Source organism: Thunnus albacares, chromosome 23, assembly GCF_914725855.1.
Source record: "Thunnus albacares chromosome 23, fThuAlb1.1, whole genome shotgun sequence".
Taxonomy (NCBI): domain Eukaryota; kingdom Metazoa; phylum Chordata; class Actinopteri; order Scombriformes; family Scombridae; genus Thunnus; species Thunnus albacares.
Window position 1 is genome coordinate 6,540,970 of NC_058128.1, and position 22,954 is coordinate 6,563,923.

Sequence of the window (22,954 nt, forward strand, 5' to 3'; positions counted from 1 at the left end):
AAGTATTGTGTGTGTATCCAAAGCCTGATATATCTTGTTGATCTGTGCCATAGACCCCCGTCGTTGTCCAAAAACTACTAAAAACACATCCTTCACCATTCATTCGGTCATGTTAGTCATCTCCGCCAGGGGTAAGTAAGCCTGGGGATCACGTGTTTGGTCATGCGTGTGCGTGTATGCAGCTAATCTTGCATACTACTGGACCCATCAGCCTAATATTTTTTGTGCACATTTATGACTGTATGCTGAAGGATCTCTCATGGTTGCGGTGATTCACAATTTTTTGAAAAACCTGTTTTATAACGCTATTGACTCCTCTTAACCAGAGTTTTTTATTCCAGTTTGGAATCTTGTTTCCGCCGGTGACAACCAATCATGCCTCGTTGCCACTTTAGATCAATCGGTACCAAATTTGGTACCTTGAGAGCTAGTTATGTTGTGAATTCAATTAAATATTGATAATATTCCTTATGAGCCTATTGAAGAGCTTAGACTTTCGTCTTTTCAGCAGTCCTCGCCATTTTACGATATGCGTTATGATATAACAAACAGTTGGCTAGGCTAAAAACAAGGTTTAATTAGTCTGTTGCAGGCCACGTTTTTGTAATCTTTGCTGCCATATTGACAGTACACACCTGACGGAGATCTGCCCTCTACTGAGTTTACTCTTCCAGTTTGTTTAGAAACAGCTCCAAAGACTAATAACAGCGATCACATTTCAGTCTCCAGAGAGTAGCTCTGTGAAAGGTGGATGCCACTGAGTATGTGTGGCTCAGTTTCACTAGCTTGTTGTGCTACGTGTCACAACCTCTTGACTTTATACTGAAGTTATATACTGTTCAGTGTAGTAAATATGTGCCCAAAACTCTTTGGGGCCAAGGAACATGTCACCCAGTGCAACAGTGTGCCTTATTAACATGTTTTTAATAATGTTTGGACAATGAGAAAAATATAGAAAATCACCAGCCATATCCTGTAATGTAAAAGTTTTGCTGTTCTCTCTCAAGAGAGTCAGTGAAGAGACGGTACCTGTAGCTGGTCTAAACACCTGGTGTCTGGTGGGTCTTTCTACTAGGATCAAAGGTTATTTACGTCTGCAGCAACTGTGTTTCCTTTTGAGTACATTTTTTTAAAAACTGGCTTGTTAGCATGACTGAACACAATGAATAAATCAACCAACATTTGATTAAAAAGAAGGGACTGTTTGCTTGGGAGGTACAGTAAAAGAAAGAGTCTTGCAAAAGTGTGGACCAAGAAAATTGCATCTAAATTAGTTTAAAGGCTTTGTTCTCATCTTTAAAATATGAAAGGGAAAACCTGGACCTTGTAAGGATAGAAATTCATAAACACACACGCAGGGAAACATGCAGCTTTGCAAGCTGTTTTCATTGAACGGTGGTGGATATTTAAGTGAAAGGAAGCCATTCCGGTGGTTTCACGGTGGTGTTAATGCAGCTGGATACGGTGTTGGTTTTGTGGCGGGTGAAAACACAGGTGCTGATGAAGCAGGGGAAGTGCTTTACAGCCTGTAAATAAACACATCACCTGTAATTTCTGCTTTAAAGATTTTGCGGCCTGCCTGCTCTGGTTGGTGAGGCTGAATGTTACCGTTGGCAACACGACAGCTAACTGATATTTTAATCTGTTTTTTAAAGAGTGTCCCAGCTTGTTGTGATTGCCTGTTTTCCGTCCATCTGCGAGCCAATCCCTCCAAACTGACAATGACATCAGGTCCTTGTTTGCAGGTCCTCTCTGTTGTGGCTTGCTCTGACGCTCCTCTAGTGGAGAAACATTCCTGATACATGTGTGCCTGCATGTGCGTTTTTGTGTGTAATGAAGTACAACAAAAGAGCATGGATGGTTTCTGAGGACAGAGCGTGACTGGATATTTTTAGGGTGCAGGCCCTGAATCGAGGAATTGTGCCTTCAATTCATTTTAGTTTCCTACGACTCAATCTTTTCATTTCCTCTGTAAATGAATCATAGCTGATGGGATAATACTGACCACATGACTCACTTATCCAGCACACACTTCCTCTGAACATATTGCTGAGGAGAAATCCCCTCTTCTCATATTTTCTGCTTTTATTTTCCTCCCTATGTCCTCCGCGGGACCTCTGGGTGCTGGTTGCTGTGTGACACCCATAGCGGGCCTGTTTCGGGGCTGTCTGTCTCAGGGTGATGGGTGCTGCCGAAGAGGGGCATTGTGACTCCCAGCGAGAGGAGGGGAGGGGAGAGGGTTGGGGGGGTTATTGTCCCCAAGCCTGCGGGAGCTGCCATGCACTCCGGGGCCAATAGCAACACAAGAATGCTGACAGGACAAAGGCCATAACTCCATTCTATAGCAACACAAGCGGGGCATTGTGTTCATACAGGCACGCACACACTCGTACACGCACATGCATGCATTTGCCGTTACTACAATAACACACACACACACATACAAACTATACCGGAGCAAACTATGCATCTATGCAAGCATGCCAAACACTCATTCATCAACTAGTTTCCCACACCATGCAACCCCCCACAGGACATCTCCATCACAGGCTGAGAATGGCCAGTCATTCTGGGGACAATGAGTGAGCCAACGAGTAAGAGAAAGAGTGAGAGAGCAAGAGAGCAAGAGAGAGAGAGAGAGAGAGAGAGCGATGAGGTCCCCGGTTCAGCTGCAGCAGTGCATGTGTTTGTGCCTCCCTGTTGCGTCTATGCTTCAAGGCCAGTTCCTACCACATAAAACACCTCCTTCTCTTTCAACCTGAAGGTCTGCGCTGAGCAGTGGTGGAAGAAGTATTCAGATCCTTTACTTAAAGGGGACGTATCATGCACATTTCCAGGTCTATATTTTTGTTCTGGGGCTCTATTGGAACATCTTTGTGTGATTTACAGTTTAAAAAACTCCTTATTTATCTTATACTGGCCCTTAATACAGCCCCTCAGTTCAGCCTCTGTCTGAAACAGGCCGTTTTAGGTCCTGTCTCTTTAAGGCCTTCCTACTGATGAGCCCACTCTGCTCTGATTGGTCAGCTTATGGGGGTTTCCTGGAGGCTACGTGAGCGACTGTAAAAGGATTTCACTTCTTTTTCTCACCTTTTACTCTAAATATAAACTTCTTAAATACATCCTTACATGTTGGAGCCCGCGTCCGAATCCCATAGAACAACTTTAGCGACAAAGACTAAGGAACGGACAGCTGTTTGTCGGCATGTGCGAACAATCTGATGTCATCACGAGGAGGAAGTAGAGGTAACATGAAACCCTGGCTTTTGACTTGCAAGGAGCATTTTTACATAGGTTCACCTTAAGTTTTGGACCTTTAACATCTAACATCATTACAGCATAAAAATAACAGAAAACCCACAAAAAGCATGATATGTCCCCTTTAAGTAAAAGTATCTGTACAACAATGTAAAAATATTGTACTTTTGTTAAAGTATATGAGTATTATCAGCATTTTTGGCATATTTCAAGTATCTAAAGTAACAGTAGAGGTGGAGCGAGTTTTAACTACTTTATATACAGTTCAGTAATTTAATCCAGTGGCTCCCAACTGAGGGGTCGTGACCCTTTCAGTGGGTCATTAGATAAATATGAGGGGTCATCAGATGATTAATGGGGCTGGAACATTTTTTGTACTATTCTCTAAACTTTGCTGTTTTGGTGAAGTAGAATTGATATGACCTCATTTGGCCACAAACCATTATTTAAATGAAACCAGCTGAGAAGTTTAGAGGGAAAATGTGTTTTTGGTGGAACTGCTAACGACTCATGACAAGGAACCCTGTCTAGACACAACTTTTTAGTAAAAGTTGGGATGCACTGGATGGATTTTTAACAATTCATTTTGTTTTATAAGTTTATAAATCCCTTTTTAAAATGAAATCTTTGTCTTTATCTGTTTATCAAATGTAGTGAAGTAAAAAGTGCATTTTTAGAAGTGTAAAGTAGCATAAAATGTAAATACTCATGTAAAGTACAAGCGCCTCAAGATTAAGTGCAGCACATGAGTAAATGTACTTAGTTACTTTCTGCCAGTTGCACCGAGGCATTCCCCCCAGTCACATTCCTCTTCCCTGTATGCACTCGTTCAACCCTTCCTCTGCTGTCTGGAAACAGCCCGGCAGAAACTAGGAGGAGCCGTGACCCCTCTGCCACAAATCTGTGAATGGACCGTGAATGAGGAAATGTGGGTACAAGAGGCTATCCGGCCTCGGCTGCGAGAGAAAACATCCATTCCTGCTCACCTCTCGCTGTCGAGGCGAGGCCGGCAGACAGGTGAGTGACCTTCGACCTGGCCTGCTGCAGAGCGCCGCTCGACGCGCCAGGAATGTGTCCACACCTCTCAGCCAACCACGTCACGGCGAGTGGGCGAGGAGGCGGCAGAGAACACGCACTCCGCCTAAACCCAAACAGAGTGTGTGTGCTCGCCCCGGCCTCTCTGTTTTGGTCTACATTCTGTGGCGCTGTGTGAATGTAGGGGAGAGTGTTTTGGGAGCGAGAGTGATGGATGACTTAATCTGAAGGGACACAGCGAGAGGAAAGAGAGGTGTGTGTGTGTGTGTGTGAGAAAGAGAGCAGGGTGATAAGGATATTTTTGTCCAATTTATGTGAAGTATTTCAAGGCCCGGGCAGTTATATCAACTGTTGTTGAGAGTCGGTGTTCATGTGACTTGAGTGTGTCTGGAAATAGTTCTGCTCAGAAAACAATGTTTCAATGATAAGGAGAGGCTGCTGCAAGCTATTAAAGGATAATTCATTGCAACTTGGGTCTTATTTTCAGAGTTTTGGCAATCGCTACTATCAGTGGAAATCTTGTGCTCATCAAGTTAATTGCTGAGATGTGATCGGATGTAGCAATAAACACAAGCAGTCAGATGATTGCACAGGTTGTAAACAAACTCTCAGATATTAAAGGGGACATGCTTTCTGTGGTTTTCTGTTATTTTCATACTGTTATAATGTCCGATGTCTGTGTTAAACATGGTCAAAGTTCCAAAACTTGAGGCGAATGTGATGTGAATTGGTTGAAAATGCCATCTCTGTGCAACTGGTTTTAAAACGAGAACGGTGTAAAAGGACCAGTGTGTAGAATTTAGTGGCATCTAGTGGAACAGACTTGGCAGAAATGGAACATAATATTGATAAGTATGTTTTAATTAGTGTATAATCACCTGAAAATAAGAGTCATTGTGTTTTCGTTATCTTAGATTGAGCCCTTTATATTTACATAGGGAGTTTCTACAGTAGCCCAGAGCAAACATTGGCTCTAGAGCGAGAGCCTTTCGCGTGTTTTGCGAGTTTCGCTGCCACTGTAGGTTCTCCTACGTGCTAGGAAGGAGATGGGAGGGGCTGCAATCTGCAACCTCACCACTAGATGCCACTAAATCCTACACACTGGTCCTTTAATGTGCAAAATAATGGCTACATACATGATATCATGCTAAAAGATTGACGCTAAAGCTGTGGCTAAACCTTTAAAATATAAGACTAAGTTGTCATACACCGGATTAGTTTTGATATTACCATACACAAGGACAAAGATGAACAATAATATTTATATAGATATATACAAATAATACTGTACATGAGCACAAAGGAAGGAATAACAAGAGTTTTCTGAATTCAGCAGTGGAGTGTAATATGATGAATCAATATACATAACGCTGTATCATAAACATTGGAACGGCTGTTTTTGATGAGTACACAAACCTAAAGAAAAGCTGCAGAGCTGGACTGAATCTGGACTGTGCTCGTAATATACGTCTGCGTTCAAACATTCTCTCTCACATGCACACACACACACACGCACACACACACATTCGCAGGCAAATACATTCACGTTGGGGGTAAAACCCATTCACTCTGATTTCAACACAGGCACACCTGGACTGGCTAAGATTTAACCACCTGTAGTGGCTTGTATGGCTTGTTCAGCGTCACTCTGGGTGCTTTGCACATTACGTCTGCACACACACACACTGCTGCCACTGCTGTGAGTGTGTGTGTGTGTGTGTCCACTGTAACTGAGCACACACAGGGAATGGATGAGCTCCATCCACAGTCACACCACACATACTGTGATTATGTGTGTGTGTGTGTGTGTGTGTGTAAATCCTCCTCTCTTTTTGTGTCCATATGTCCTCAGTCCATCTTCGGCTAAAGTGCTGCAGAGAGGAAGAGAAGTTTTGTGTGTTTTAATGTATGTCAGTGGGTTCTGGGGGGCATTCAGTCACTCAGAATAGAGAACAAATTGGCCATAGCGCTGAATTCCTCAATTTCTTGAGCTGCAGCAGCGACAGCAAAGGAAATTTTTTGCTTGAATCTTACACGGAAATGTAAGAGTGACAGTTTGCTCAGATGTGAGACGGATATGTCTTAATAAAATTACGTCCTGTGTGCTTTTAGCTGACACAATCCATCAGCAGAATCATGCTCTCATTGGACAAAGCAGAGCAAAGGAAGGGTTTCAATCGTCAGTCCGGTCCTCCAAAATCTGCCCCCGCCCAGTGCGACTTAATCCACATCTGGAGGACAAGATAACACGAATCCAGTTTTGTCAAAAACAGTCTCATCTGTCCATGTGTCCGTCCGTCCTCCAGTGCTTTCGCCGTCCGTCTACCAGTTGCAGTCTTTCTTGAGTAGCGCGAGGACTTTGCGCCCCAAGCTGGCTTTCCAAGGCTTGACAAAGCTCTTCATGTTGACCAGGAGGCGACCCTGCTTACGGTCCGAGTGGCCCGCCACCAGGTACTCCACCCCTGAGAAAAACAAGGTCAACAGGTCAGACATACTTTGCCAAGCAGAAGGAATTTAAATTTAAAAAAAGGCTGCCAGATATCAGGATGTTATTGGCCTTGATGCCAAAGCCAAGAAAAACACTTGTTCCTGTTTCTTGTTTTCTCTGTAAGCCTGCACACTGGCAACATCTTGACACCAGATATTGTCCTATTTCCTAGCTGCAGCGTTCTTCGACATTTCATAACATTTTTTTTCTCACAGATACCGACTGCTTTGCCATTCGAGTGCTGCTGGGATGAGTTTTCTTTGGGCTGCATGCAAGCAAACATGTGTCATTAAGAGATGTAGCTGTTTCTTTTCTACTTGTACAGATGGGGGTACAATGTGAATGTGTTTTTTTGTTCTCTGTTTCAAACCCAACTGCCAACAGGAGGTTGTATCAACAAATCGGCTTGTTTGACACATGTTGTCGTGAAGGATTTGAGAGCTTTGTTGGCTCCCCTGAAAGCCTTCATGACTTTAAACTACCTATTACACCCTGTTCTGTACAGATCTGTAGATCTTTAAGTGCGTCTTAGAAACACAAGAATTCCACCTTGACACTTGACAAGTGTGTGAGGTATATCCAGCTGCAGGTATCCATGGCAACAGCAGCTGCTGCGGTTACTACTTGCTGACAGTTAAGCTATTTCCTTTTTTTGACTCAGCTTTTGACTTTTTTGACAGCTAACTTTAGGATCAAACTGAAGGTGATGCAAAATAATATTATTCTGCATTTATCAAATGAATCTTCTCGAACTCTGTTGAATGCGATGAATTCAGAAGGATACGACTGCTGCCAGTTCAGCTCAGAGAAGAAAAGTGTTCATGTAAAGTCCTTCGAGTAATTAATGCAGACAGGTGTTTTTTTTTTTTTACTTTGGTGCCATGTTGTGGACAAACCCTCCGCTACACATCCAAATAACCTACAGAAATCAGGTTAGGACTTTATTTATGGAACAGGGTCACAGATTTATAATGAAATCTTCGACGTCTTTAGTTAAGCTATCAAATTGTCCTTGTTGTACTTAGTTATGTCGATGTAGGCGTTAATATTTTTTATTTAAATTGTGGTGATGTGTTTTTGGATTTCAGGATTTAATTGCTTATTTTGATGTTGAATGTCTGGTGCTTCTTTATGTTTCTTTGTATTTTAAACATCTTGGGACCATGTTGATTTTGTGTTATCCATCAATAAATCATATCATTTATCCTTCTGGTCAAACAGATCAAACAGCACAGGAGTTTTCTTATCACTTAATCAAAAATCTGATATGATCCAGACACACTCGGATACTGTGTAATAAATACAATAAAGCTTGTTTGATTTATTGTTGACCCGATAAATCTGATACCAGCATCAAGACACATTTGATCATATTTTTTAAAACATATACATGAATATATCGTCCTTAATTTGTATCCATTTCAATCCAAAATATCTCATATCTGTCTTTAAAACCTGGCAGCACCTTAATCTTCACATCCGAGCTGCACTGGAGGAGGGTGACAGTAATAATAAGTGAACGTATGCGTGTGTCTCACCTGGGTTGAGGATGGGGCAGGTGCAGCCCCGTGCCGTCCAGGACTCGGGGTAAAGGGTGACCCGACCCCGCTGTATCTTCACCTTGGCGTTCTGACTGAGCACCTTCTGAACTTTGACCTCCACCTCAGCGTGGGAGCCCTTGTCGTGGGCCGACAACACCTTCACCTTCAGCACTGATAGAGGGGGAGAGGAGGGGAGGAAGAGGCGAGGGGAGTCAGGTGAAGGAAGAGCCAAGATGTTAGAAGAATGAAGGTGAACTACTTTTCTCTCCAAGTGTCAAACTAATGATCACTTTCAACCCAAAAATGAAACTCCGTCATCCTGTTTATCACTTGCCAGCTATCGGAGGAGATATATTCTACACAAGAGGATGAATTAAAGGTGGATGAAGTAGAAATACAGCTGCTGTGTGCTTGATGTGTTTGGTAGCTGGACAAGCTTCAAAGGAGTTTTATCTGATAATGACAGCTTTTTTAATTGGAACTGTGCTGTTTATTTATTGCTATTGCTCATGTTTTTATTACCAGTAGCAGTGATGGCCAAAACTGCAAAAGTAAGATCCAAGTTTTAAAAAAAACAACAGAATTATCCTTTAAGTGTCATCCGGGGGGAAAAAAGTTAGTATATTCTAATCACAGACACAGTTATTTACAGTCCAGACAGTATTTCTGAATTATTCCATTAATTAATTTCATTAATATATTTGATTTTTGACACTTATTAAGGTCTTGGAGTGAAATCTGGCTGATGAGTTATGTGTCGAAGTGTGTGGAGTTCTTACCGTACGCATAATTCATGGTGCAGAAGAGTTTACTGTTGGTCAGGGCTTGCTCTTTGCACTCACACTTCTCTGCAGGGGACAGACACAGGAACGCATTAATATTTGTACCATAACTAATGTGTTGTGTGTGTGTGTTACTCTGTGTGTGTGTGTGTGTGTGTGTGTGTGTGTGTGTGTGTGTGTGGTCTTAGATATTGTACATGGTGTCCTAAGGATGCGAGCACAGTGTGTTTGTGTGTCCAGTGAGGAATGTGCCTATGAAAGCTGCAGTTACACGGTGGTGGTGGTGGTGGTGGTGGTGGTGCGGGGGGTCTGAGAGAAGGGACACTTGGAAACAGTCCACACACGCACACACACGCACACACACACAATCTTTGTTCCATGTCCTTCTGAGGCCCTATCAAGACTTTCATTACTTAACCATTAACGCTTAGTCACTGGACTGTGGAAGAGGATGAATACCACCCACACACACCCCCCCACACATACACACATACATACACACACACACACACACACACACACAGTTTCTGTATCTCACCTGAGTAGTGGAGGGCAGAGAAGAGTTCATCCGCTCTGAAGATCCTGACCGGCTCACTGGAGTTTCCATCTAAGTTGTACAGTTCCAGATCAGAGCTGCAACACAAACACACTATTCCATTAGCACACACACAAATCACATCACAAATGTTGAACTACCATATCTATTATATGAGAATGTTTGATAAGGTTTGATAAGATCTAGCCGGTGTTTGGTTTGTCCAACATGTTGCTCCGGAGCAAGATATCTCAATAACTACAGGCTACAATGTCAGATCTATATTTTCCTTTGACAAATATGAATTATTTCAAAACATAATAGCCACACTCCCATGATTCTTCCATGACTTTTGGGGCATTTTATGTCTTAATTAGACACATTAGAGAGATGACAGGAAATGAGGGAGACCAAGAGATGCAACAAAGATCCCCTGTAGGATTTGAATTATGTTGCAGCTTATGGTAGGTGTCTTAAAGGGGACATATCATGCACATTTCCAGGTCTATATTTATATTCTGGGGCTCTACTTGAATATCTTTGCATTATTTACAGTTAAAAAACTCCCTGTTTATCTTACACTGGTCCTTTATGCAGCCCCTTAGTTCAGCCTCTGTCTGAAACAGGCTGTTTTAGCTCCTGTCTCTTTAAGGTCGCCCCTCCTGATGAGCCCACTCTGTTCTGATTGGTCAGCTTCCTCCGACTCTGAGGCTACATAAACTAACAATAGCAGTAGGATTTAACTTCTTCTTCCTTATTTTACTCGAGATAGAAACTTCTCAAATACCTCTGTACATGTTTGAGCCTGAATCCGATCAGAAATATGCGAGTGGACAACGTGAATGACCTTAGCAACAACCTTAGCAACAAAGACTACTGAACGGACGGCAGTTTGTGTGCATGTGCGAACAATCTGACATCATCACAAGGAGGAAGTAGAGGTAACTTTGCAAATGAAACGCTCAGAGAAGGCTGTTTAAGCAATGTTTAACATAGAAATCTGACACCATGACATCATAAAACAAAAAAAAACACAAAAAGCATGATATGTCCCCTTTAATCCCTAAGCCAACGGGGACGCCAGATCTCTGTAAATCATGCTGTGGGCCTTCATAGAACCCAGAGCATTAATGCTAACTGGTAAAACAGTCTCACCATAAGGTCCATTCAGTAACTGTTCTTGAACTTTTGACTGTATCACACAATGTTCGTTAAAATTTGCAGATGTTTACTTTTCTATTTTCTGTCAGAACTTGTGTGGCATTTGTTTTGCCAAGTCCTGTTCCCAACGTCAAGAATGAACTAGCACCACAATAAGGCCAAAATTTCCACTTTTACACAAGCATTATTGTGGTCAGATTGCAATAAATTCTTTTGAGCCTTCAGGGAAAAACCCGTCAGGACAGACTGCAAGAATTTAAGACACTGAACTTTTTGTCTTTTATTTAAAAACACATACAACAGTTTCTGCACATGAGAAACAGCTTTTATAGATTTGCTACTGCTTTTAAATCTCTTTTCTATGTTTTTGTCTCCTATGTAGTGCATGCATCATTATTATTTTTTTTTACTCACCCAAACATGCAGTCTCCAGTGAACGGATCACAGTCTCCTGCACAGTCACATGGACGGCAGCCATATTCGTGGAAACCCCAGTATCCCACCATGCACCTGTCGCAGTGGGCTCCACCTACTCCAGGTTTGCAGATGCAGTTTCCGTTGGAGGGGTCACAGAGCGAGCCGTCGGCCAGGTGGAAGGGCATGGAGCCCAAGGGATGACAGTTGCATGCTGAGAGAGGAAAAAGTTGAAACCGTAAATATAAACTTGTTTCTACATGTAGCATTTTATCATCGTTTTTCTGGCATTTTTGCCTTTTTTTTTTTTTTAGATAGCTGTCAGCGGAGAGTAACAGGAAATATGAGGAGAGACAGACAGACAGAGGGATGGCGTGTTTCCAGGGCGTGAAAGACAACTCCCTTCCTTATTCAGAAGGTCCTGGCTCCGAACGGAAAAGATGAAACCGACTAAAATTTCAAACCGGCTCGAATCCAAACCAACGGCTCAATTTCTCATTAATAAACCACAACTTAGTATTTCATCAGTCATCAGTTGTTCTATTTGTCTTTCTGGTTTTGTTGCCGGAACTTCTGATACAAAAGGTCTGTAATCCATAAATAAATCATATATCCTACTGGTGGAACAGAGCAAACCGACAAAAACAAACACTCTTTTGGCCTGTGGTTGGCGGCTATGATGTACTATAAATGTAATAATACACTCTGAGTGGGGCTGATATTGGACTAGGAGGAGAAAACATCTCTCATCTGCCTTGCCTTTTTTTTATATCAGAAGACCTAGTTGTGTTTTATTACCACTTAATCAATCAGACATGGTCCAGACTCTGATACTGTGTAATTGACATGATAAAGCTTGAGCTATTTATTGTTGACCTGATTAATAGTATACCAGCATCGAGTCTGATTTTTAACATATATGCATGAATATATTGTCCTTAACTTGTGTTAAGCGTTAAGTTTCAAGGTGATTATTTGTCATAAATTATCCAAAATATCTTGTATCTGTCTTTAAAAGCTGGCTGCTAATCTTCACCTCTGAGCTGTACTGAAGGAGGGTGACAGTAATAATAGGTGAGTGTATGCGTGTGTCTGAACTGGGTTGTGAATCTTATTATACCGTTTATGTTTAAAGTTTCTCTCGTCTAAACTATTAACTGCTCCAGCAACAACTCAATTTATCATAAAAACTTTCTTACTAAATCTATATATGAGAAAACAATCCGGACGTAAAACAAAAATCAAACCAGATGAGTCCAAAGGTCCTTTTTAGCTAATAGTTTACTGACCTGCGAATTCTAATTTATCACCACAATTTAGTATTTCATCACTCATCACTTGTTTTATTTGTCTGTCTGGTATTGTTGCAAGAACTCTTAATACAAAGGCCCCTCTCTTTTTCTTATCTCAAACACACCTCTCCAGCTTTCTCCCTCCCACATGTCCCCTCTAATTGTGTGCTGATATGGTGTTCCTTAAACAACCTCCAAAAACAATATACTTGCTCTGCACGCACACACAAACACACACACACACACACAGAGTACATAACACTCATCCGTGTTTCCCCCCCTAGCAGTCTGAGAAAACTAGCGTCTGCTGTCTTTTTCTTTTTTTTTTTTTTGCACTGTTGTGAACACAGAGACCCTTGCAGGAGGTGTCGGGCCTCCCCCATAAATCTGTCCCTATCTCGGGGGCAGACGGGGGAGGGAGGACGAGGGTGGGGCGGGGGGGTGAGACGTGGTGACGGAGAAGCAGAAGACGAGGAGAGAGAAACAAAGAGGGGGTGTTGTTTTGGAGCCATTTCTCTGCAGTTTAATGATGCTTGAAGCCTCACTGGCAGTAAATGACTCCGAGTTCTTACAGTAGACCCAGAGCCTCGTCTCCCTGCGCTTTTAACTCCTTTTTTAAAAAAATGAATGCTCTCTTTGATTTTAGATCTAAGTGGAAAATATAATAAAAAATCAACTTTTAGTCAGACTTCTAATTTGGGAGGTTGTGTTTTATCAAACCAAAGTTCATTAAGTTCACATGACATTCAACTGTAAACAAATAACACAGGCTGAGATTGACCTTGGAAACAGTAGCTGACAAAATAATCTCACCGCAAGGTCCATTGAGTAGCCGTTCTGACGCTTTCATTCCCGTCACACAGTCGTCTTCGACAGATGGAGTTTGCCCAGAAGTCATGAATTCGTAGATGTTTAAACTTTTTTTGGGACACTTTAACGACTTCTCGCACATGTTGGCTTAAAAGCTTAAAAGAGAAACTATGAAGTCTTTTTAATTATTGTTCCTATACCAATACAGTGTCGCTGCATTGAACCTTTACAGTCTTTACAGTGCCTGTCCATGTTTTTCCTTAACATGGCAGCTCAAACGCACAGAAGTCATGAAGGAAACTCATATTTTCTAACATTTGAAAGTTAAGTACTCCTGCAGTGATTCCACAGATAAGTTTCTAGATAAACAGCAACACTTTCGAGCCTATTTTAATACTTTATAAATGGATTGATTTAATGACTAAAATGCATACGAGTCTGCACTGCAGAGCACAATCATTGAGGATAAAAACACAATAAAGCCTAATGCTGTATTTCCACTGTTGTTGTACCTCCAGACTGATCGGCTGATTATGACTTTAGTACTGAAACAATTAGCCGATAAACAATCAATTACCAAACTTACTTTTCTGGTTTTTATGAGGCAAAACCGCCAAACATTTCTTGTTTCTAGATTCTAAAATGTGACTATTTGTTGCTTTTCTCTATTTTATATCATTGTAAATCAAATATCTTTGGGCTTTGGAGTGTTTGTCGGACAAAACAAGACATCTAAAGACGTCACCTTGGACTGTATAAATTAAGATTTTTTAGTATTTTCAGACATTTTATAGACTAAACTACAAATCAGCTAATAAAAATCAGCAGAGTAATCGATCATGAAAAGAACTGTTACTTGAAGCCATTTGGGGGCTGCAGTTTTACAAAATATGTGCAATATTATAATTATATCTCCTGAATTTAAGATGTGCTGTACTTCTGTGTTGTACAGGGTGAGTTGAGGGTTAAACTTTAAAAATATATGGATGTAGAGTTGTATTTTTTTGCAGAACTTCCTCAATAAAAAAGCACTTCTTACACATATAAAAATAAAGAAGTCACATCGGTCCTACTGAGTTCCCCGACTTTTATTAGGCGAATCACACGGGAGAACAAAGATAAGATAAAACGTATCATAAGACTGAAGTGAACAGTATCAATAAAATCATAAAGATATCGCATTTATAGACGAGGTCATGCGCAGAAGCAGACACAGTCGTAGGACTACTGAATACACACTGACCCTTAAAAGGCAAGAATTTAATTTCCAGACTGAGAGAAGCTAGAGGTCTAACATCAGTCTGAAATGTGTGCTTAGTTTGTGTGTGTGTGTGTGTGTGTGTGTGTGTGTGTGTGTGTAGCTATACTATTGTTTAGTGAGTAGCCTGCTCTGCTAATAATTAACAGCAGCACCTCAGTCCCATGTAAAGCCCAGACACGTGTGACTATGTGTTTGGTAAGTATGTGTGTTTACATAACTGTGTGAGCATTTGAAGGGGTCACCACACAAGGACTCCTGTATGCAAATCTGTGTGTGTGTATATATATGTGTGTGTGTGTGTGTTCAAGAAAGCTGCGGGATCTCTGACAATGAAAAATTTATGAGCGTGTCCTGAGACATGACAGGACACCTGCCTGAACAACCACTAAAAAAGCACCCAGTGTAGGACAACAAACTCAACACACACACACACACATACACTGTAACTTTCCCCTGCTTAAGTGTTTTGGTGTGTACGAGCTTGCGTGGAGTATTTTCTTTCCCGGGCCCCTCGGAGCCTGGTATGAAAAAAATGTTCCTCACGACCGAGGGAAATTCCTCCATTGTCAGCGAGTGGCTGCAGTGGGATTTCACAACCTGCACCTTTGTCTCAGGGGTTCTCCAAGCATGCCATCGCTCCTTTTTTTTTCTATTAATCAGACATCAGTGATGGTTGTTAGCACTCCAGCCTCCATAGTTACATTACAAATGAGTTTTCAGGTGCAAAAAAAAAACCCTTCATGGAAACCACCACAACTCTGACAGATAAAAATTGGATGTTTCCACGCAGGTGTTTTTGTATGGTCTGGTGCAAAATGACAGTTGTTTTAAATTTAAAGGACATGTTCACAATTTTTCAAGTGTGTTTTAAAACAACAGTCAGGCGTCCATATGTACAGTGAAAGAGGTTTTCCTCGCTGTAATCAGTCCTCCTGTTTATACTGGCTATTAGAAGATCCTTCAAATGTGCTTTCAATGTAAGTGATGGAAGCCAAAATCCACAGTGTGTCCACACAGTCATTTAGTGCAAAAAATTTAAGTTTAAAGTTGATGTGAGGCTTATATGAGGCTTCAGCAGTCTGTGTTAGTCATATCAAGTGGATATTTGACACATTTACAGTCTTTTTAGCATCAAATTCCCTCTTTGTGTTTCCTCGGACAGTGTTTCCCTGTTGAGCTGTGGTGGAAGTATGGAACTAAAAAGACTGTAATGATAAAATATATCTACTTGATTTAACTTATATGGACGCTGAAGCTTCATATTAGCTCCAGATAAACTTTTAAATACATTTTAGCACAGGAGGAGGACTGTAGATTTTGTCTCCCATCACTTAGATTGTAAGTGCATAATGAAGGGATCTTCTAATGGTCAATATGAACGGGAGGAATGATTACAGCAAGAAAAACCTGTTTCAATGTTGGACTCAGACTTGAAAAACTGTGAACTAGTCCTTTAATGAGACATGTGTGCGCATAAATGAATACACACACACACATTCGAGCGCACAAGTCCAGCATACCTGCAGGACTGAGCTCACTGGGTCAAATCTGACAGATAATCGGAGGGAGAATGTAGCCACTGCTCTGTGTTTATAGATGAGTATCTCGTGTTTACTTAAGACTCGTCTCATCACTGGAGGGCAGCACGCCGCGTGACCCACCCACCCACTCATACACACACACACACACACACACACAAAGAGGACCCTCACACATTTACTACCGATGATTACCCTGAAGCTACTCGAGCTGTGAGTCACACGTGAAAAACGGCAAAACATGCTGAGATGGACAAGCAGGCTTGTGTGTTGAGCTTTGAGTCAAGACGAAGGTATGCCGCCATCTGATGATTAACTATGGTGTAAACCTTGGACGCAAGCGTGGGCCGTCTGCGGTCTCTCTCTCTGTCTCTCACACACACACGCACACACGCGCGCACACACACACACACACAGAGGGCCAGGTGCCCATCAGGAATCAGCGTCATCCAGCACGTCCCAGCTTGCGATCGCAGTCCTCGTACATTCCTTGCGAGGATGAAATTGCTGTGCCAGTGTAGTGTATATGAGGTTAATGTTATGATTCACATCAGCAACATTTTATCAACACTGATATGATTAATTGCGCTTCATGACATTTTACGATGTGTTCTACACGTCACAGTTGTGGGTTTCACAGTTTACTAAAACGTACGGTATGGCAACGTCCCTGCATCTAATGTTACCAGTGAAATTCCTGAAGTGATCTCATACAAATAGCATCTTGGGTGCTTAATGGAGCAATGACTGAGATCATTAATTACATAATATGAGGTAATCTGATGTGAGATGATTTTTTTTTTTTTAGATATGACCGTATTATACATTACCGGAAAAGTTTGCTCACTGTTTGAATGATGAGAGTGGAAATATGTGGCATTTCTGAACATAAACAAGAAATTTCAGCCCACTAAAACAAAATCCTTTCAAAATAAAATTAAACAAAAAACACATAGTTTATCTTTCAGGTTTCCTGTACTCATTGTTTAAACAATAGGAAAATGATGGATGTCATGGTTACAGCAGATGCAATGTACTGCACTACATCTACAGTATATGTGCACTGTCAGTTGTATTTGAACAATTCATTCAGCAATTTATGAGTTTTAAATGCCAATTATAATTGAAAATTAGACAAATTTCAACACTGGGAAAACTGGTCAAAGTAAATTATTTCACAGTATGCCCATTTCTTCCTACTAGACTTCATCACTGACTGACAAATTAACTGTTACACCTTGATGTAAGTTCAGTAAATTTACCACATTGGTGGTGGTCACAGTCTCACACCAGGGATTCCGTTATTGCTGCTTCTCAAAATTCAGACCACATTTCCCATAATCCCACATTGCTCGCTGACGAATTAAGGCTAGGCTATTTTGTCCTCCTCCTTGATTATTTTTTTCTCTTCCTTTATTAAAAAAGATGAATATATAGGAATGGATTTTTCCTCTTTCACTTCTTTTCACTTCTTGTTCTGCTTTGTGCTATAAAACAAACAGCATAAAGATCCAACCCAGATGTATAAAAGGTCAAATTTAGTGCAGCAGTTGGCAAAGGTTTGCTGATTCATGTTTCGTAAGAGGTACATGATGTCTGTTTTGGCGTGTGTGTCTTACGTTTGCAGGAGTCGGGGGCGGTGGTCGGTCGCTGGGGGTCTCTGAAGAAGCCGGCCTTACAGTTCTGACACTGGCGTCCTTCGGTGTTGTGCAGACAGTCACACACGCCTCCGCTGCGCTGGCCGGACTCGCGCCACGCCGACCAATCAAAACGGCAGCTCTGAGCGTGTCCGTTACACTTACACTCTGTGTAGGTGAGAGATCACACATCGTCAGGAATCTGCTGTCAGTAAGTAGTAGTTTGCCATGTGGTGCAATATCCTAGTAGATATTTTTGTTTCTTACAGCTCCCTCTTCTCCCCAAATACATGTCAGGACTTGGATATAACATTATTTTACTGTTACAATAACAGCCCTCTTTGCAGTAGGAGTAGTAAATAGTGGTTGTTGTATTTTGTTCGTTCTCGTATTTCTTTTTGATGTTGATATGATGCAATATTTGCTCAACCAATCATGACTGACAAAACTGCTTTCACTGACTGAAACCTGAACGTTGTATCATCCTGAGCAGTGCTGAGACTTAGCTTCACAAACTTCTCCCCAAAAAAGATTAAATAAAAGCAGGACAAGTAACTATGGCTACGAATTACATAACATTTTATTAAAGGAGACCTATTATGTTCATGTCTAGCTCTATACTTCACATGATTCATAGTTCAAAAAACTCCTAATATATATTATACTGGCCCTTTATGCAGGCCCTCAGTTCAGCCTCTGTCTGAAACAGGCAGTTTTAGCTCCTGTCTCCTTAAGGCACCCCTCTCGATGAGCCCACTCTGTTCTGATTGGTTAGCTTTCAGGAAGCTGTATCAGAGTCGTGTTAAGTTACCGCTGATGCAAACTCAACAAGTCCTGCTTTACTGCTTCATATTAAAAATTACTAAATAATGGGAGACTTTTACTATGAAGAATTTACAGGAAATTAAACATGTTCCTCACTGAATTAGCAGAGCTTTGTAAGCGGTGCTAAAAACCGGGCGACAAAACAACACATGGAGATATTTGGAGCTCTTTGTTCAGCAGATCAGTTAGAAATAATGCAGAGACAAATAGTACAAGCATAAACAAGCAGCTCACCTCCAAGAGGTAAACAACTTATTTTACTTTGCCTTGCTGTGTAATGGAAAAACACTCACAGCGTGCCAGCTCAACTCGAGTCATGGCTCGGTGTGACTACCCTCAAAACAATGGAAAAACACCATAACGTTAGCGGAGCGGAGCAGTGAACTCGTGCGCTGTGTGTGGATCAGATGACCATATATAGAAATCACGAGCCGAAGACAGAAAAAACTGTTGGAAACCGAGTTTTCAGAGCAGTCTGAAGCCGGTGCCTTTTGCTCACAGGGATTACTTCTACATACATTTACCTCATTATTTGCCACTTCGGTCACGTTTAATATGAACATCCGACATTGTAACATTATATATATATATGACTGAAAATAAGGAAAAGCATAATAGGTCCCCTTTAACTTCCTGTAGTGGAAAAGGTGTCAATGTTCGACTCACTCCGACATTCTTGCGGAGCCCCCGTCAGTCCGTCAGCGGGCTGCCAGGGTCGGTCGTTGTAGAGAGGAGCGCATTGCTCGCAGTGATCACCTGCAGTGTTGTGTCTGCACACACACTTCCCATGGACCTGAGAGAGAGAGAGAGACAAAAAAGAGAGAGAGAGAGCTCATTAGCAACAGCCGAATGATAGACAGAGGTAGAGATGGAAGGATGGGAGGAACAAAGAGGTCAGTGTGATGGAAAGTTTCCCACGTGAGAACAAGCCTGTTGGAGGTGAGGACTTCCCTCTTCCTCTTGATTTAACATTTCTTCTTCTCTCTCGCCTTTTCCACGACTCTCTGTCTCTTTCTCTTCTTCTTCTCTACTTCCTCTGATTTTCTCACTCCATCCCTCTCTCAGTCTCTCTCCCTCGCCAGAAATTAGTGAATGGAGATTGATTGTTTGGCTTCATCACTGGAAACAAGAACGGGCCTCTGGTCTGAAAAGCCTGTGTGTGTTTGTGTGTGTGTGTGTGTGTGTGTGTGTGTGTGTGTGTTTACAAGTGTGTGTGTATGAGACGAGTGCAAGTATGCAGCACTGAGAGCACAATAACAATCTCCTTGTCATTCCTGCGAGCTGGAATGCCATGCATGCTGGATAATGATTGAAGGGGGGGGGGCAAGGCATCTGAGGAAGCTCTTTATTTGTTTGTGTTACACCGTGCAACTGTAATGTAGGACACACACACACACACACACACACACACACACACACACAGAGTTATACAATGATTACAGAGGTAGACACACACAAAAATGCTCGCTAATTTCACTAAATTCGTTTCCCACGGTGTGCGTTGTGTCATTACCTCACAAACAGCTCTGATTCACACACACACACACACACACACACACACACACACACACACACACACACACACACATAGAGTTAAACACATCCACATGCTATAGGAATACAACCAACATGTCCTCTGCCTGAACTGACCCCAGATCAGTCCAGCACTGTGCAGGTGAACACACACACACACACACACACACACACACACACACACAAATATATGCACACATGACTGATTTTACACACATCACACACCATTTCAATCACTCTAATAGGGCAAGCAATTGCATAAATGAGAGGTAGGCAGGAGACCTAATGACACATATCGCAAAAAACGGAAGAAGGAGAAGTAATTAATGAAAGTTGAAGAAGTCCAGAGTGGAGAGAGAAAAGGAGGGGCATGGAAAAAGAAAAAAAACATGACAAGAAGGAAGGAAAAGAAGGGGAAAAGGCCAGCAGCAGCTGGCTCAGATCCAGACAGCTGGTATTTCAACCCATTTCACATGTTTACCATACCGTGATACGGGACAATTAACACATGTACACACTGAGAGCTGCACACACGCAAACCATGTAAACTTGGCCATACAAAAGACAGAACAGGGCTGGACTGATACAGGATTTTCAGTGCTGACAGATATATCTCTGGAGGCTGGTGATAGTTAGTATGTTTAAATTTCACCACTTCCATGCCTAAAAAGGATAGTTTTGTACTAACATAACAAAATCCAAACACTCTGGGCTTTTTGTGTGTCAACTATGATACACTACATGGGATGAAACCATAAGTTGTTGTGCCCATTTTGATCCCGACACCCTATATCTGCCATGTTGGGCTCATGAAGTCACCCACTGGTTTGCATTGGAGCCGTTTGAAGCCAAGAGTTGCAGCTTATGGTCGGCATCATCTTTTCCATTTGGAGCCAGGACCTTCCTAATAAGGAGTGCAGGGTGTTGCCTTTTATGCTCTGGAAACATGCCCCGCTACCTGGGACTGAAGCTAACACGGGGCACACTCGGGCTAATGTTGTGCTAACGGAGCAGGTATCATAATCAAGTAACATTAAACTTAGTGAAATATTGCAACAATGGTCCAACTCAGTGCGAGTGCCAGAGCCAACTGTCAATCACAGCTGTCAATCAACACCCACACGGCACACATCAAAGCTAGTGTAAGTCTTCAAATCTTATTAACGGAACAATAATTTCCAAAATGACCACCAGCACACTTATTAGAGGGCCTGGATTAAGCGATTGAGACCACAATGACTCGTTGACTTAGTATTTCTGGAGAGAAGTTGAGGCTTTTTGAATGGGAGTCAGTTGGAGCATCTAGTGGCCGTCGGTGACACTCTAAGGTACTTAAACATTGACTTCAGCCTCGAGCTGTGGTAGTTGCTGCTTGGTTGGGCTATTATCGGGCGAATAGCATGGCGTCTGAACCTGGTACAAGGAGAAGAAATTGAGAAAATTAAGTGCAAATCAAATGAATCAAATAGTAAAGAAGATGGAAAAGAGAAAGAGATGTGGAAAGAGAGGCAGATTGTGAAACAGAAAAACACACACACACACAAAAACACACACATCCTGGCTGAACTAATTGCTGCTAACGCTCCAGTAGCTGTCCCTGGACGTCATTATGTGTGTGTGTGTGTGTGGCTTTGTGGCAAACTAACAGACAGTGTAATCACCCTGGACCACAAAACCCCATGTGGGGGGACAGGAGCGCAAAAACACAACAACAAACAAACTGGTCCCTTCGTCCTTGTTCACACTGTCTGGGCAGTAATGACTCGACGTATCAGGGCCACTTTCACACACACACACACACACATGCGCAGACACACACACACACAGAGCAGACAAAACATTGCATGCTTAAGCACACACACCTCACACATGCAGCAGACCAAACAAACATAGTGTACATATATGAATAGAACAGAATAGAAGCCTGCATTGTATGTTCAGTGTATACACATGTATGAAAAGCCCTGAAATACACACACACACACACACACACACACACGCACATACACACACACATTCATGCCCTTCCCATCCCTTCCTTGAGTAATCTCTGCCCTCATCTCCTGTCTTGTGCTGCTCTGCTTGTTTGGGTTTTGCTAGAAACGTCGGCTCTGGCTCGAAACGGAGACACAAAACAAACTGCTGATAGGCGGGAAAAGGCACTTATATAACCTCTGTGTGTTTACCGAACGCTCCCGCATGGCACATAGCAAAGCGACACTCCGATGACCTGAGGTAATGTTGTCAGCACAGTCGAGAGGGATTTACTGTTCAAACTTTAAGTCTTCTGTGCAGTTAGACTAATATTTGTGGTTGATTTATGTCGAGAAGTGAACTGGTGTTTTATATTACACACAAATAAGCATTAAAATGTTTTATCATTATTATTAGCATGGTGCGCAGAGGAGAGTTTTACAGTCTCGTTGTCTAAATACGGTTTAAGAGGATTTTCTATCCCTCAAAAGAAGGAAATCCTGATGAAAACACTAGTAGAGCTTCTTGGAATTTCTTGGCATGGAAATGCTTAGATTTTAAGATTTAAAGAGCTTCAGCATCCTTCCAAAAACACATATGAATCGACATGTTCATTCATCATGTAAAATACCGAACATATTCCCTGTTTCATATCAGTATAAAATATGAGCACTTCAAGATTTTTCCAGCTGTTGGGGCTGGTCTTTTTTATTGTTTCATACACTAAATGACTGAATATTTGAAAGAATGAGCATTAACAAATTTAAAAATAATCATTACCATGAGCTATATCTGCATTATTCTTCATAAACTGGATGTTATTATTGTTAGGGATGATCCAGTGAAGGTTTTTGGCCCTGAGTCTGACTC

At 41.8% G+C, this 22,954-nt stretch overlaps 1 protein-coding gene across 1 annotated transcript in view; it reads right to left on the reverse strand.

The window, feature by feature from the left end:
• Window positions 1-5,536: 5,536 nt before the first annotated feature.
• The window catches only part of ntn4 (netrin 4), a 29,057-nt gene continuing 11,639 nt past the window's right edge, over window positions 5,537-22,954 (reverse strand). The window contains exons 4-10 of the mRNA XM_044343268.1: window positions 19,244-19,370; window positions 17,735-17,920; window positions 11,215-11,428; window positions 9,643-9,737; window positions 9,102-9,170; window positions 8,320-8,493; window positions 5,537-6,755 (exon numbers count right to left, since the gene is read on the reverse strand). Coding sequence (XP_044199203.1) covers window positions 6,616-6,755; window positions 8,320-8,493; window positions 9,102-9,170; window positions 9,643-9,737; window positions 11,215-11,428; window positions 17,735-17,920; window positions 19,244-19,370 — 1,005 coding nt within the window. The 3' untranslated portion in view covers window positions 5,537-6,615. The remainder of the gene's footprint in view (window positions 6,756-8,319; window positions 8,494-9,101; window positions 9,171-9,642; window positions 9,738-11,214; window positions 11,429-17,734; window positions 17,921-19,243; window positions 19,371-22,954) is intronic.